Source organism: Erythranthe guttata, chromosome 10, assembly GCF_056151865.1.
Source record: "Erythranthe guttata isolate IM_541 chromosome 10, IM_541, whole genome shotgun sequence".
Classification (NCBI taxonomy): Eukaryota; Viridiplantae; Streptophyta; class Magnoliopsida; order Lamiales; family Phrymaceae; genus Erythranthe; species Erythranthe guttata.
The window spans coordinates 3423044-3435150 of NC_142542.1; the positions used below are offsets into that span (position 1 = coordinate 3423044).

At 35.1% G+C, this 12107-nt stretch overlaps 2 protein-coding genes across 2 annotated transcripts; both read right to left on the reverse strand.

Annotated features, from left to right (window-relative positions):
* Positions 1-2780: 2780 nt before the first annotated feature.
* Positions 2781-6079, reverse strand: URH1 (uridine-ribohydrolase 1). The gene is made up of 9 exons (XM_012984247.2): positions 5707-6079; positions 4405-4520; positions 4251-4310; positions 3964-4146; positions 3773-3877; positions 3566-3662; positions 3369-3476; positions 3129-3264; positions 2781-3020 (listed from the first exon to the last, which is right to left on the reverse strand). Exons 1-9 carry the CDS (start codon positions 5795-5797, stop codon positions 2912-2914), a joined length of 1005 nt encoding a protein of 334 aa, XP_012839701.2. The 5' UTR covers positions 5798-6079; the 3' UTR covers positions 2781-2911.
* Positions 6080-8037: 1958 nt separating this feature from the next.
* On the reverse strand, positions 8038-12093 carry TAF12 (TBP-associated factor 12). The gene is made up of 9 exons (XM_088823745.1): positions 11627-12093; positions 11114-11269; positions 10173-10736; positions 9084-9158; positions 8888-8966; positions 8745-8809; positions 8598-8633; positions 8248-8427; positions 8038-8087 (listed from the first exon to the last, which is right to left on the reverse strand). Exons 1-8 carry the CDS (start codon positions 12053-12055, stop codon positions 8284-8286), a joined length of 1548 nt encoding a protein of 515 aa, XP_088679871.1. The 5' UTR covers positions 12056-12093; the 3' UTR covers positions 8038-8087; positions 8248-8283.
* Positions 12094-12107: the final 14 nt, after the last annotated feature.

Genomic DNA, 12107 nt, shown 5'->3' on the forward strand with positions numbered 1-12107 from the left:
TTGACTGCATTTCTTGTTTTTTTTCTTCGTTTTTTTCATTTTTTTAAATATCGTAAATATCGTATCGTACCGTGATACAGCGATACGATACGATATCTCGCGATATTTAACGGTATTTATCAATAGGCGATACATAACCCGAGTCGTATCGTTTTGATTGGAACCATACCGTATCGCGATATATATCGCGGTATATCGCGAGATTAACTACCATGTTATGGACATCATTTTATTTAGGGTAAATTACAACCACCCCTGATGTATAGTCAATTTACGAAAATCCCCTCATATTTGGGTAATTACAACCACCCCTCAACTATAAATCTTCTTAAACGTCTACCCTTGCGGTTTCAAATTTAGTGGAATCTTCGAGATTATATGGAATATTATCACTTTTGTACTCGTTTTATCTCATTCGAACTCTACATTTTGAAGCAAAATGATCATAATATGTGTTTTTTGGCTTGTATATATATCAGGTGCATCAGAAACTTTATTTTTACACAAGACGAGTACAAACTAGAGCACATTCCACAATATCTAGATGATTATGTTGAAGTTGATACCATAAAGGTGGATGTGTAAGAAAAAATCATAATTGAGGGATAGATGTAATTATTCAAACAAAAGGGGTTTTTTCATAAATTGACCATACCTCAAGGGGAGGTTGTAATTTACCCTTTTATTTATGAATTTGAAATGGAAGCCGTCAAAGGAGGTTTACTTAATTAATTCATTTGAAATACATTATGTGTAGCTAAAAGCTACAATATCATTAAACAGTTCAAATTATTCTTCTTCAAAATTTGGTTATAACTTATAAGCTGGAGAATTGGGATGTGGTCAGCTTGTACAGTTAGCTGTGGAGGGAAGAATTAAATGATTAATCACAAATTACTATCAGCATGCAATATAATTGTTGGATCTTTGGTTTCTCATTTGATTTTTCTTTTTATGAATAAGTGACACGTAATACTAATTATCGATTATTTTTTATAATCCGGCGGATATATAGGTTTCTGCGCGACTAATTCTGGAAGCAGACGGTCTTCTCACGATTATTCGTTATATAGATTATTGTAATTATTGCCAGTATAGTTGCAATGGAAAAAATGTGTAGTCAATATCGCGATATGTATCGTGATACAATATGATTTATATGGAAACAATACAACTCGTCATATGTATAGATTATAATGAAATACCACTAAATTATTTAAATATTGCTCGATACCGCAATAAGATATGATATTTGATACGATACGGTCATAATTTTATTTGTTTTAAGGGTGATTTGTGCGATTTTCAGCATATTTATAGCGTAATTTGGACGATTGTTAAACACGTTTAGGGGTGATTTGTGCGACTTTCAATATATTTTGAGGCAATTAATTTGTGAAATTTTCAGCACATTTTGTTTATAACAATCGTGTTTGCTTTTTTTCTTTTTCTTTTCTAATTAAGGTAAAACCACAAAAAAAATATTTATAATAAAAGCAATTTATATTAGCAAATGTAATAAAACTGAAACTAGCATTTTTAAAAACTATGACTTTTGTCCTAGTCGATAATTTAATGTTGAAACTTAAATTTAGATCTATTTAGTATGAATAGGTTGACTTTAAAATGTTAAGTTTTACATTTTGATCATATTATTATGTGATATATATTTTGTACTATTTTTAATAGTTAATCAAATATCTTACGTTACATAGTCATATATTCCGATATGATAACAATGGAAAAACTAAGGCTGCGGCTATATGCAATACTCATTTGACTTGTGCAAGACCAAATTAAAGAAAGATTCCAAAAGATTCTATTTTATTAAGATGAAATGACAAGTATGCCCATAAATTAAATTGGCTTTTTTTTTTCTCATGTAAGACCAAATACAAATAATGAGAAAAAAACAAAAATCGACACCAAGGTGTCGAAAAACTATGCTACAAATCGACACTTAAGCGTCGAATTTCATAGGTAAAAATCGACATTGACATGTCGAATTTGTAGCACAAATTCAAATGTCGAATTTTATACCTCAAAATCGACATCTAAATGTCGAATTTTATACCTCAAAATCGACATCTAAATGTCGATTTTTACCTGTAAAATTCGACCTGTACATGTCGAATTCGTTTGCGTGGGATTGTTTTTGGAAAATCGATATTCTAGCTAAAAAAACCCATAAATGCATACATTCTTGGGTTCTTCCATCGTAGAATCCTCTATTTTGATGTCTTCTGACTCCATACTTGCCATCTTTGTAAGATTTGTTGAGTTTTGATGATTTGAATTTCTAGGTTTTGTGGGTTAATGGAGGAGGAAGGAGAAAGGTCTTGTGAGTTTTGGAAGATGGAGAAGATGATAGTTGGTCTTGTGGTTTTGTGGTCTTGTGATAGGGTTTTTTGTGTTTTTGAATTTTTGGTCTTGCATATTTGGAATTTTTTATTTTTTTAATAAATAAGGGTATTATAGTATTTATACATTGAAAATTTTAATTTGGTCTTGCACAAGTGGAATTAGTCTTGCATATAGCCGCAGCCAAAAACTAATTGATACTTGACATTCTAGTCAGGCACAATATTTTTTAAGGGTAAATTAAACTTTAATCACCTTATAATATTGTTTAAGGGGTAAATTAAGATGTCAACCCAAACTGAATAAAGGGTATGTATATTTAACTTCACCAAAATATCATAACTATCATCTGAATTTAAAGCTCAAAGACATATTGCACATAACAAAAGAATGCTTTTGAATCATACTAAAAATATTAGCCAACTTTAATTTATTGATAATAGTTACCGGATAGTGTTCGTATGTAGCAAACACACATTAAATAGAATTCCAGAAATCTCCAATAATCATAAAATGAATTTACAGAGTACAGTTAATAATTGAATAAAAATCACAACTTCATTAGAATTTCACTAACATAGTTAAGAACTTCTTCAACGTTAACTGTCCATGCTATCGAAACTGGAGAAAATCCCGACCACGGGTTGCTCGAATTCCATCTGCATTCAATCATTTCCGAACCCAATTAATAAGATCATTTCACTGATTAAAAAAAATTAAATCGAAACATTTATTAAAAAAAAAAAAAAAAAGAGAGAGAAAATTACTTCTTTAGCCCTTGGTCCATCAATGTATGTCCCTCACAGATGCCCTGTGTCTCGACCCTCACAACTCCTTTCTTGAAAGTGAATAAATCCGGCCTCACTAATGCAACGAAGCTGACCGGATCGTGAAGGAATATTCCTGATTAATTAATCATCAATTAAGTAAGATAAATTACGTCCCAATAATGAATGTCGCGTATTTCTTTTATTTAAAAAAACAAAATTAAATTAACAGTTGATTACCGTAGACACCATCGGATTTGACATGCCAGTCGCGATAAAATTTGCACATGTCGCATATAATCTGCGCGTGTCTTCCTTTTGACTTCCTTAGCTCGTCTAGGTGTTTGTCTGAGGAAAAAATATTCAAAATTCGTATCAATAATTTAATTTACGGAAAACATATATTAGATGATTTTTTTTAGAGAATAATTTGTAACCTGTCATTTTGACTTGCGTTGTGATATTTATGCCGACGACGTCAATATTTGCACCGGACGTGAATACAATGTCTGCAGCTTCAGGGTCCCCGTATATCTGCCGGTAATTTTAACTCAAAATTAAATGGCATAGTTCTAAAGGAAAACACCGAATAAAAAGCTCAATTAAACATTTTTATAGAAAATATAAATAAGCCATTTTCGTACATTTGCTTCAGCGGCAGGATTAACGTTTCCCAAGGCAAAGAAAGCTCCACCGAGTACAACGATCCTCTTCACCTTGCTCGCAAACGAAGAATCCCTCTTTATAGCCTAAAAACCAAGAAACGAGATATATATTTCGAAATGCTTTATAAATTGCAAAATCGTTAATTAAAAACGAATAAAAAAAAACTTACCAGAGCAATATTCGTTAGAGGGCCTAGTGCAAGTACAGAAACTTCACCGGGAAATTCGGATACTTTATCGACAAGAAATTCAGATGCGGATTTATCGGATTTCTTTGATTTGGGAGGTGGGAAAGAGATATTTCCCAGTCCATTTGAACCATGAACAAAATCGGCAACACGTGGCTCTCCTCTCTGTATATAATTTAAATATTAACTTTATATTCTGCTGCAAAAAAATAATGAAAATTCTGGGATATTCTTCTTTTTTATTTTTTATTTTTTATTTTTTTTATTACCTTTAATGGTTCGGGGCTACCCTGTGCGACAGGAATATCCGGACGTCCAGCAATCTCACACTATCCTTTTTTTCGCATCAAAAAAAAAATTGATCACGAATATATACTTGGCAAAAACGAAAAAATTGGAATTTGCGTAAATGAGAACACGTACAAGAAACAATGCGTTCTGTGTGGCGTCTTCGGTAGTGACATTGCCGAATATGGTAGTTAACCCTAATATATCAAGACCCGAGGACTGAAATGCCATTAATATTGCCATGCTATCATCTGCATATCAATAAGATAAAAGATTCTTTAAATCCCACAAAAAAAAAAAAAAAGTCGGGACACTAAGGAACATTCCGAAGAATCGGACTTTTACTAAATTGAGTATGAACTCTCTAAATATAAACTCTAATGTGCAGAAGAGATAGCCTGCCTTCTTCTAAGAACTAACACAAATCTTGTTTTCGTATACTTCGGCATGCATATCAATCACCTCACCGAATATCTAAAAACTTCACTTGTAACCTTTCCTAGAGTTAGACGAAGTGAAAAAATAGACCTGCTCGATTTTTGCAAGCAAAATCGAGTATAATTTCATACCTTTAGGCCCCGTTTGGTTGCCAAGATAAGCCATGATTAACTAAATAGTTGGACTTAATTTGATGTTTGGTATCCCCAATAAATTGCCGGGTCGACCTGCCAAAATCATATAATCATAGCTTATCTTAGCTTATCTTGCCTTCTAATGAGTTTTTTTGTTGGACGTTGCAAGTTCCAATAAAATAATTGGGTTTCATTAGATTTATTTTTATCTTTTTTTGGCTAATCTTATCTTGCCAACCAAACGGGGCCTTATAATGTCATACCTTTCAATGCGAGATGCGCAGTATATATTTTTTTCGCATAAGATCTGTAAATCGAAGTTTTATATTCATCTAACTGAAATCTTTCCTGAAGCCTCGTTTGGTTGCTACGATAAGATTATATAATCTAATAAAAGCTAAATTATTTTGTCAGACCCAAGAACGTCCAACAAAAAACCTTCCCCAAAAGTAATATAAGGCATGATAACTTAATATTTGATGGTCGACCCAACAATAACATAATATTTGCAGGTCGACCCGACAATAACATAATATTATATTTGCAGGTCAACCTGACAAGTTATCGGCAATACCAAACATCAAACAAAGTTCAATTATTCAGTTATTTTAAAATAACAAGTAATCTTCCCAACCAAACGAGGCCCAAGTGTACCAACTACACAGAAATGCACCTAGTTTCGTATAGATTTTCGATCTCGACCATATGTAAACTCAACTTAAGTCTTCTTGATGATCACTCACTCTCATCATTAAATCAACCACAATTACCTAATTCCCAAATTTATATAAAAAAAAAAAAATAATAAAAAAAAAGACAGTAATCCATGATTAAAGAAAAAAAAAAGGTTGATCCATGTTCTTACCAATGCCGGGATCGGTATCAATAATGATCTTTTCACAATTGTCGGAACCCACCACCACCCCATCGATCTTACCGCCGTGAACAATCGACATCGCAACTTTATCTCCGACAGAGATTCCAGGTTAAAGAGCCAAAAAAAAACACTTTTAAAGGGTCCCAGAATTCGATACAAAATCCCAGAATAATTCGGTATCTATATAGATACAGAATATAAATATATAGATACAGAATGTGAAGAAAGAGAAGATAAGAAGAGTTGCAGTTTGGAGAGGACAGCCAACTCTGACTCGGAGTCTGGGGATTAGCTGCCCCTCTTTACCTTAATTAATTCACTCACTTTTTAAAAAATATATATAATCAAATAAATAAATGGAGAATTAAATAATATATATATATATATATATATATATATATAATAGGAGCCTTATTCGTATCGCCCCCCACCAGCCATAGATTCTTTCTTTCTTTCTTTGTGTGGTGGGTTGTATAATTAACTATTAATAGGTTCTCTAATTAGTTTCTTTTTACCTAACTAAACGAAGGCAACGGGTCGGTTCTGGGTCGGGTTTATCTAAACCTAAGACCTGTCCCACGAAAAATATATAAATCCAAGACCCGTCTCAACCCGTTTTAGTTTAGACTCAGATCCCAATCCAGACCCTAACTAAACAGTTATGACCCGTCAGACTCGCTGGACCAGTTTACATACAAAAAGTTTAATAACTTTCATACTCCCTCATTCTCTCAATAGTTGTCACTTTTGTTAGTTGCACACATATTAAGAAACTCAATAGATATGCATAGATAGTAGCAAAAATATAGTAAATCACTAAAATGCCCATGCCATTAATTGATTTTTAAATAATTATATTTCAATTAATTATAAGTGAGGAAGGGCAAAATTGAAAGATTGTAATTAATTATTCATTGGAATAGTAAAATGACAAATAATTTGAAATATGAAAAAATGGCAAAAGTGACAAATATTAAGGGAAGGAGGGAGTAACATTTTGCTTGTATATTGTTACGAAATAATCTCAATACTAAAATACAATATTTAAAAAAAAATCTCTACAAATATATAACATGAACAGTACAATTACAATTAATTATATTTAACTTCGATAATAAGTAAAAAAATTCAAAATGCAAGACAATTAGCGGTGGTCGACAAGTGATAAATATAAATCATGAGAAATGAGATTCGAGAAATAAAACAGTGAAAATAGATAAATGAGAGCCGTAACCCGACCCAGAACCATCCCATTGTAGAAACTTAAACCCATTACCTGACCCAAAACCATTTAGCTGACCTAGACCCGTCTCAAACGGGTCGGTTCCGGGTCCAAGACCCGCCAAACCCGTACCCATTGCCATCCCTAATTAAGCGGCATTACTCATAAGCTAATCGGATTTTCTGAATCTTCTTGATTTGAGATCCTCTTTGTACCCCGAAGTAAAACAAAACAAAAAAAAAAGGAAAAAGAAAATAGGATCATAAGAATGTTATGTTGATTCTTTTCAAATAAATATACCTCTCTTAGCAATTCTATGTTGGTTATTTCTATGATACACTCGGTGAAGGTTACATCAGCTGTATCTTTACTGTTAATCTACACACACCAATGTAAGTGTCTGCGTGTTTGTAAGTATATAAATGATAAAGATCTATTTAGTGCATTTCACCCGGTGTAGCTTAGTACAACAAGGGATGACCTAGTAATTGGAGCAAGTAAACGTTTGTCAATTGACGTATTTCATATGTCTTTACCAAACGGTCGAAAGTTGGAGGTAAAGTGTATTTGTCCCGGTTAAATACAAAATATATTTCGCAATATTCAAATTATTGCAACGGCCAAATTATGTTGACATGACGCAATAAAATATACCATAGAAATAAGCTGCCTCATTTCGTTAAAAATAAGATCATTTTTAACCCATTTAAAATGTGACACCAAAAAGTATGGTAGCTCCCCTTCAATATTTCGCTTTACTACTTTCATTAAAAATATATATATAACCATAATTGGGTGAATACACTTTGGGTTAAGACCATATTCTTGAAAAATCACAGCAACGACATTCACCAATAAGTAACATAAAAGTAAACTTTTTAGACCGAAGTATATGTATGTATGCATGCAAGCTCCAAATATAGCAAAATGAACAAAAATTACATGAGTTTCTAGTACATTCTACAACAAGTTAGAAAGATCTTGCTATATCCGAAACATGTAACGGAGAAATTTCCCAAGTGTAATGACCCGATAATTCTAGGCATTGTATTCTACGGAAAATGGTCCTACTTGGACATTCCAATTTACTGCCTTCGTTTTTTCAATTTTATATACATTTTTTTCATTTACTTCTCTTCAAACTGACCTGCACAAAAGAAAAAGGAACTGCATTTGAACTTAGAGTGATAGGACTAATAGACAATGACTCCGAAAAAAGAACTGCATTTGAACATAGAATATGTTTACTTCATTCAACAGCTATATATACAAATAAGACAATGTAGCAAAAAGAGGGGGGAAATTACCGGAAAAAATAGAAAGTCAAGGGTACATTTGGTATTTCATGCAGCTTCGCGTATTTTGGGATTTGGGGGAGAGCCAATGGTAAGTGCAGGTCCTTTTGCGAGATGACCTTTCGCATTCCCACCAGAGGGCCCACCTGGGTTCTTACTCGCCATTTCAGCCGCCAACATCGACTTCTGGACCTGCCCACAGAACAAATAACCCACATTAACCTCCTTACAAAAATTCATGGAATAAAACATTCGTATTTGTTTTACTATTTTTACTGTTAATGTAATAACTACAGTGCAGTTGATTCAAACAAAACAATGATTTTCATCCAATAGAAGGGTAAATGGAGAAGAAAACTTACAGCAGCAAGGCTCTCCCGGTGAATTTCACTTACAATCTGCAAACCGTAACAAATATAAGAAATTTTGTACAGGGAAAATACTCGACAAGAAAGAAAATAAATCAAGACTCTTGCAGAAAAATAATCCATGAAAAAACAAAAGCTTACAGGTTTTTTGTAAAACTTAATCTCGTCGCCGCCGTACCCAGGAAGAGTCATGTTCCAGTTTCTTTCTGTTTCAAGTTACGAGTAGAGGTTTAATTAAGCAACATATTTGCAATAACTAACAAAAGAAACTCGAATAAACTAACCAAGATGTAGAAGTATGTCCTTCGCTTCTAAAGTGGAGGATTTTCGATGCTTGGCCAAATTACATCCAAATGTTGTAATCTGGTGATGTGAAATTTAGAGCAGAATCAAATGTTCGTACATTGTTTAAGATCAGTGTGTGTGTGTGTGTGTGTGTGTTTGTCGGACACATTCAAATATCTACCATTTCTGACTTACTGAGTCCACAAAATCCTCTGCAATGTCGACAAGAATGTCTTCAACCTCAGGATCTAATTTTTCAGATGGATCGATCTGGTAAAACAAAAGGAGATCAAACGAATTAATGATGCATATTTCATAATAGAATAAGATCATAAACATGCTCAAATAAGGAATCAGAAAAGCACCTTGTATCCATGAAACCGGACATTTGAAATATAAAATAATCAAACAGCCATTAGGCTTTGTTATATTCAAAAGGCAATAGGAATGTAGAGGTGGGGACAAATACATGCAACCTTGTTTAAATGAAATAACCAACCAGCCAATAGACTTTGTTATATGCAAAGAGCAATAGGAATGTAGAGGTGGGAACAAGTACAGGTACCCTTGTTTTATTAGAGGGTAAAACGGAAAGGTGGTTAAATGGAAGCGTGCCAAACTGCCTCCTAGTTCACTTTTTCTTTTCTTTCCACTCAACGATCGAGGTACTACGGAGCAATTAAAATATTTGTGCTATGTTCACACTATTTGTCTCTTCTTGCCCTGTTTGCACATAGAATATTTGTCTAGCAAATTAAGAAAGTGTTGAGCTAGGGAAGTCTGGGAAAGTTTTTATTCAATTATAACTACCACCCTTTTGATTTTCTAATCTGAATGACCTCAACATCTCAATCATATACCATCGACATCAACAATCTGAATTCCAAAACCAACACTAACTGATACCTATTATTATTCCAGAAGTAATATTTCATCAGCCAAACTTAAACGAATTGATGCCCACTTTCATTTTTTTTTTTTTGAAGTTTTAACTAACTCAGTTGAAAAACATAGTTCAAAAGCATGAAACAATCTGTTAGCTAAAACACCAGCACAAACAAAAGGTTTAAAGTTTCGGACATTTACATGCACGCAATAAATAACAAAAATGAGAGCAACTGACAACACAAGTAGCCCCCAGACAAGGAACGTAACAAAATTTACACATGCAAGCTGCAAATAATTTTCAATCTTACATGGAAAGAGCCAAAGCACAGGAATTATCAAGGAACCCAAATAATCCACAGAATCGACAAAACTTGAAAATAAGGCAAACATCTTCACCTGGTTTACAAGCTCCTGAATACTCCGCTTGCTTATAATCCTACTAGAAGATTCTTCAGCGTCTGCATTGACCGTTTTACTAGGGGCTCCAAGCTGGGACCCACCACCAGATTGTGTCAATCCAAGAGGTGGTCTTTGACTTGCCAATCCTGCACCCCTCGTAATCTGTTGTTGATTCGCCATCTGCTGTTGATGGGTAATGGACCTGGGAGCTCCATTGACTGGCCTGTAAAGCTCCATTGGCTGGCCTGAACCTGAACCCAAACCTGAGGATTGCAGTGACTGTTGCCCAGAACTGATTGGCTGTTGTTGGTTAGTGGGAATGTTCGGGTGATTCTGCAGAGGAACATGAGATCTTTGCTGAAATGGCTGAGAGCTCGGTTGAGGTCGAGGTGATGGGGATGGAATGGGAGGTCTTCCTTGGGTTCCAGAAGATAACCATGGTTGGGTTTGGGTTTGGGTTTGGCCTTGGGTCTGGGTTTGTGGGCTTTGAGAACTACTAGGTGATGGTGACGCGGGAGACCCCAAAGTGGAAACTCTAAGCATGCCGTGTCCTTGAAAATTCTGATTAGAACAATGATAAATAAACATAATAAGCCAAATCTAAACAAAGATTAAAAAAATTCAAGAATGAGAAGAAATAATTGCATTTTTCCAACTATAAAAAGGTTCATGTACACTCTGTGGCAAAGCAAAAGCAATACTCGTTTCAACTTAAAACTAAATCTCGCTTGAATATTGCCTTGTTGAAGGAGTTGATCAAGTGTTAACATTGCATATGCTTTCCTACTTGTTGAAGTTTTAAACTACAACACATTCAGAGGTCATAACCTTCAAGGCTCTTTATAAAACATAATCTTGATAGAAAAGAAAATTGACATGATTAATGCATAAGTTTGTTTTACTTTCATTACAAATTTCATATCGAATAAGTTAGCAACCTGAGAAGACGGAGGCTGACTACTTGTGGCAGTCTGTGGTGGTCTTAGAGATGGCTGTGAAGGCCTCAACTGATGGGAAGGTACCCCCGTTGGACGCATTGAAGATGATGTACCGAGTGTACCAGTCATTCCCATTCCTTGAATTGGCTGCCTTATCTTCGATTAGAAAAAAAAAATTAAAAATTAGAGAAACGGCAACTCCATAAGCGCATAAACGAAATTGCAAAACATATAAAAGGAAGTTATTCAATCACTAGCTTATATTTCCTTGGAGAACGAATTATACACTAGCTTAATTCTGAATTTTACTTGAAACGTCCAAAATGATAAAGAACATATCAAAATGAATTTGGCATTTAAATAGAAATGCAAAATTTCTCCAGTGCCCCCTTTTTGGTGAATTTAACCTAGCTGTTACATAAACGTTACTGAAAATTGAGTTTCACACCTGCAGACGAATAGGTTACACGGTAATGAGAATTTAAAAATGGAAGAAAATAAATTGAAATTAACCTGGGATTGCTGACCGTACGATGGGGGAGTGAGTGAAGAAAATGACGCGGGCGGAGGGGAAGGAGCCGAGGGGTTGTGTGCGGGGACTCCAATGGCCATTCCGCCGCGAGGCGGCTGCGGCGCGGAAATCGAGGATGGCGGTGGGGCCGAGGAAGAGGGGAGGGGGGAGGGCGGAAGAGAGAAGTGGGAGTACGGCGGTTGTTGCCACGGTCGGGTATTGAACGGCGGCCTTGTTTGGGATGTTGTAGATTGCTGCTGGGATTGGGGTGTAGTTGTAGGGTTAGAATTTGGGAATGAAGTGGTGGTTGATGGCGGTGGGAGTGAAGAGGATGAGGTGGAGACGGCGGAGGAAGTGGCGGCGGGCGGTGGTTGGGGGTTTTGGAGGGGTGGGTGCTGCTCGGTGGGTTGAGTAGAGGGGGTTTGTTCCATCGGGTCGGCACAGAATATTGTGGTGGGGGGAATTTACTCCGTTCTGCCGGCT

Bases quoted from the DNA above. Each gene is read 5' to 3' on its own strand.
- TAF12 (XM_088823745.1), bottom strand. From the start codon at position 12,055: ATGGAACAAACCCCCTCTACTCAACCCACCGAGCAGCACCCACCCCTC. The intron at 9,159-10,172 runs GTGAAGATGTTT...TTGTTTTACCAG, and splicing joins TTCAGGAGCTTGTAAACCAG to ATCGATCCATCTGAAAAATT. The intron at 8,634-8,744 runs GTAAGCTTTTGT...TACGGTTTGCAG, and splicing joins TTAAGTTTTACAAAAAACCT to ATTGTAAGTGAAATTCACCG.
- URH1 (XM_012984247.2), bottom strand. From the start codon at position 5,797: ATGTCGATTGTTCACGGCGGTAAGATCGATGGGGTGGTGGTGGGTTCC. The intron at 4,521-5,706 runs GTAAGAACATGG...ATTGATATGCAG, and splicing joins TGATACCGATCCCGGCATTG to ATGATAGCATGGCAATATTA. The intron at 3,663-3,772 runs GTACGAAAATGG...AATTACCGGCAG, and splicing joins ATCCTGCCGCTGAAGCAAAT to ATATACGGGGACCCTGAAGC.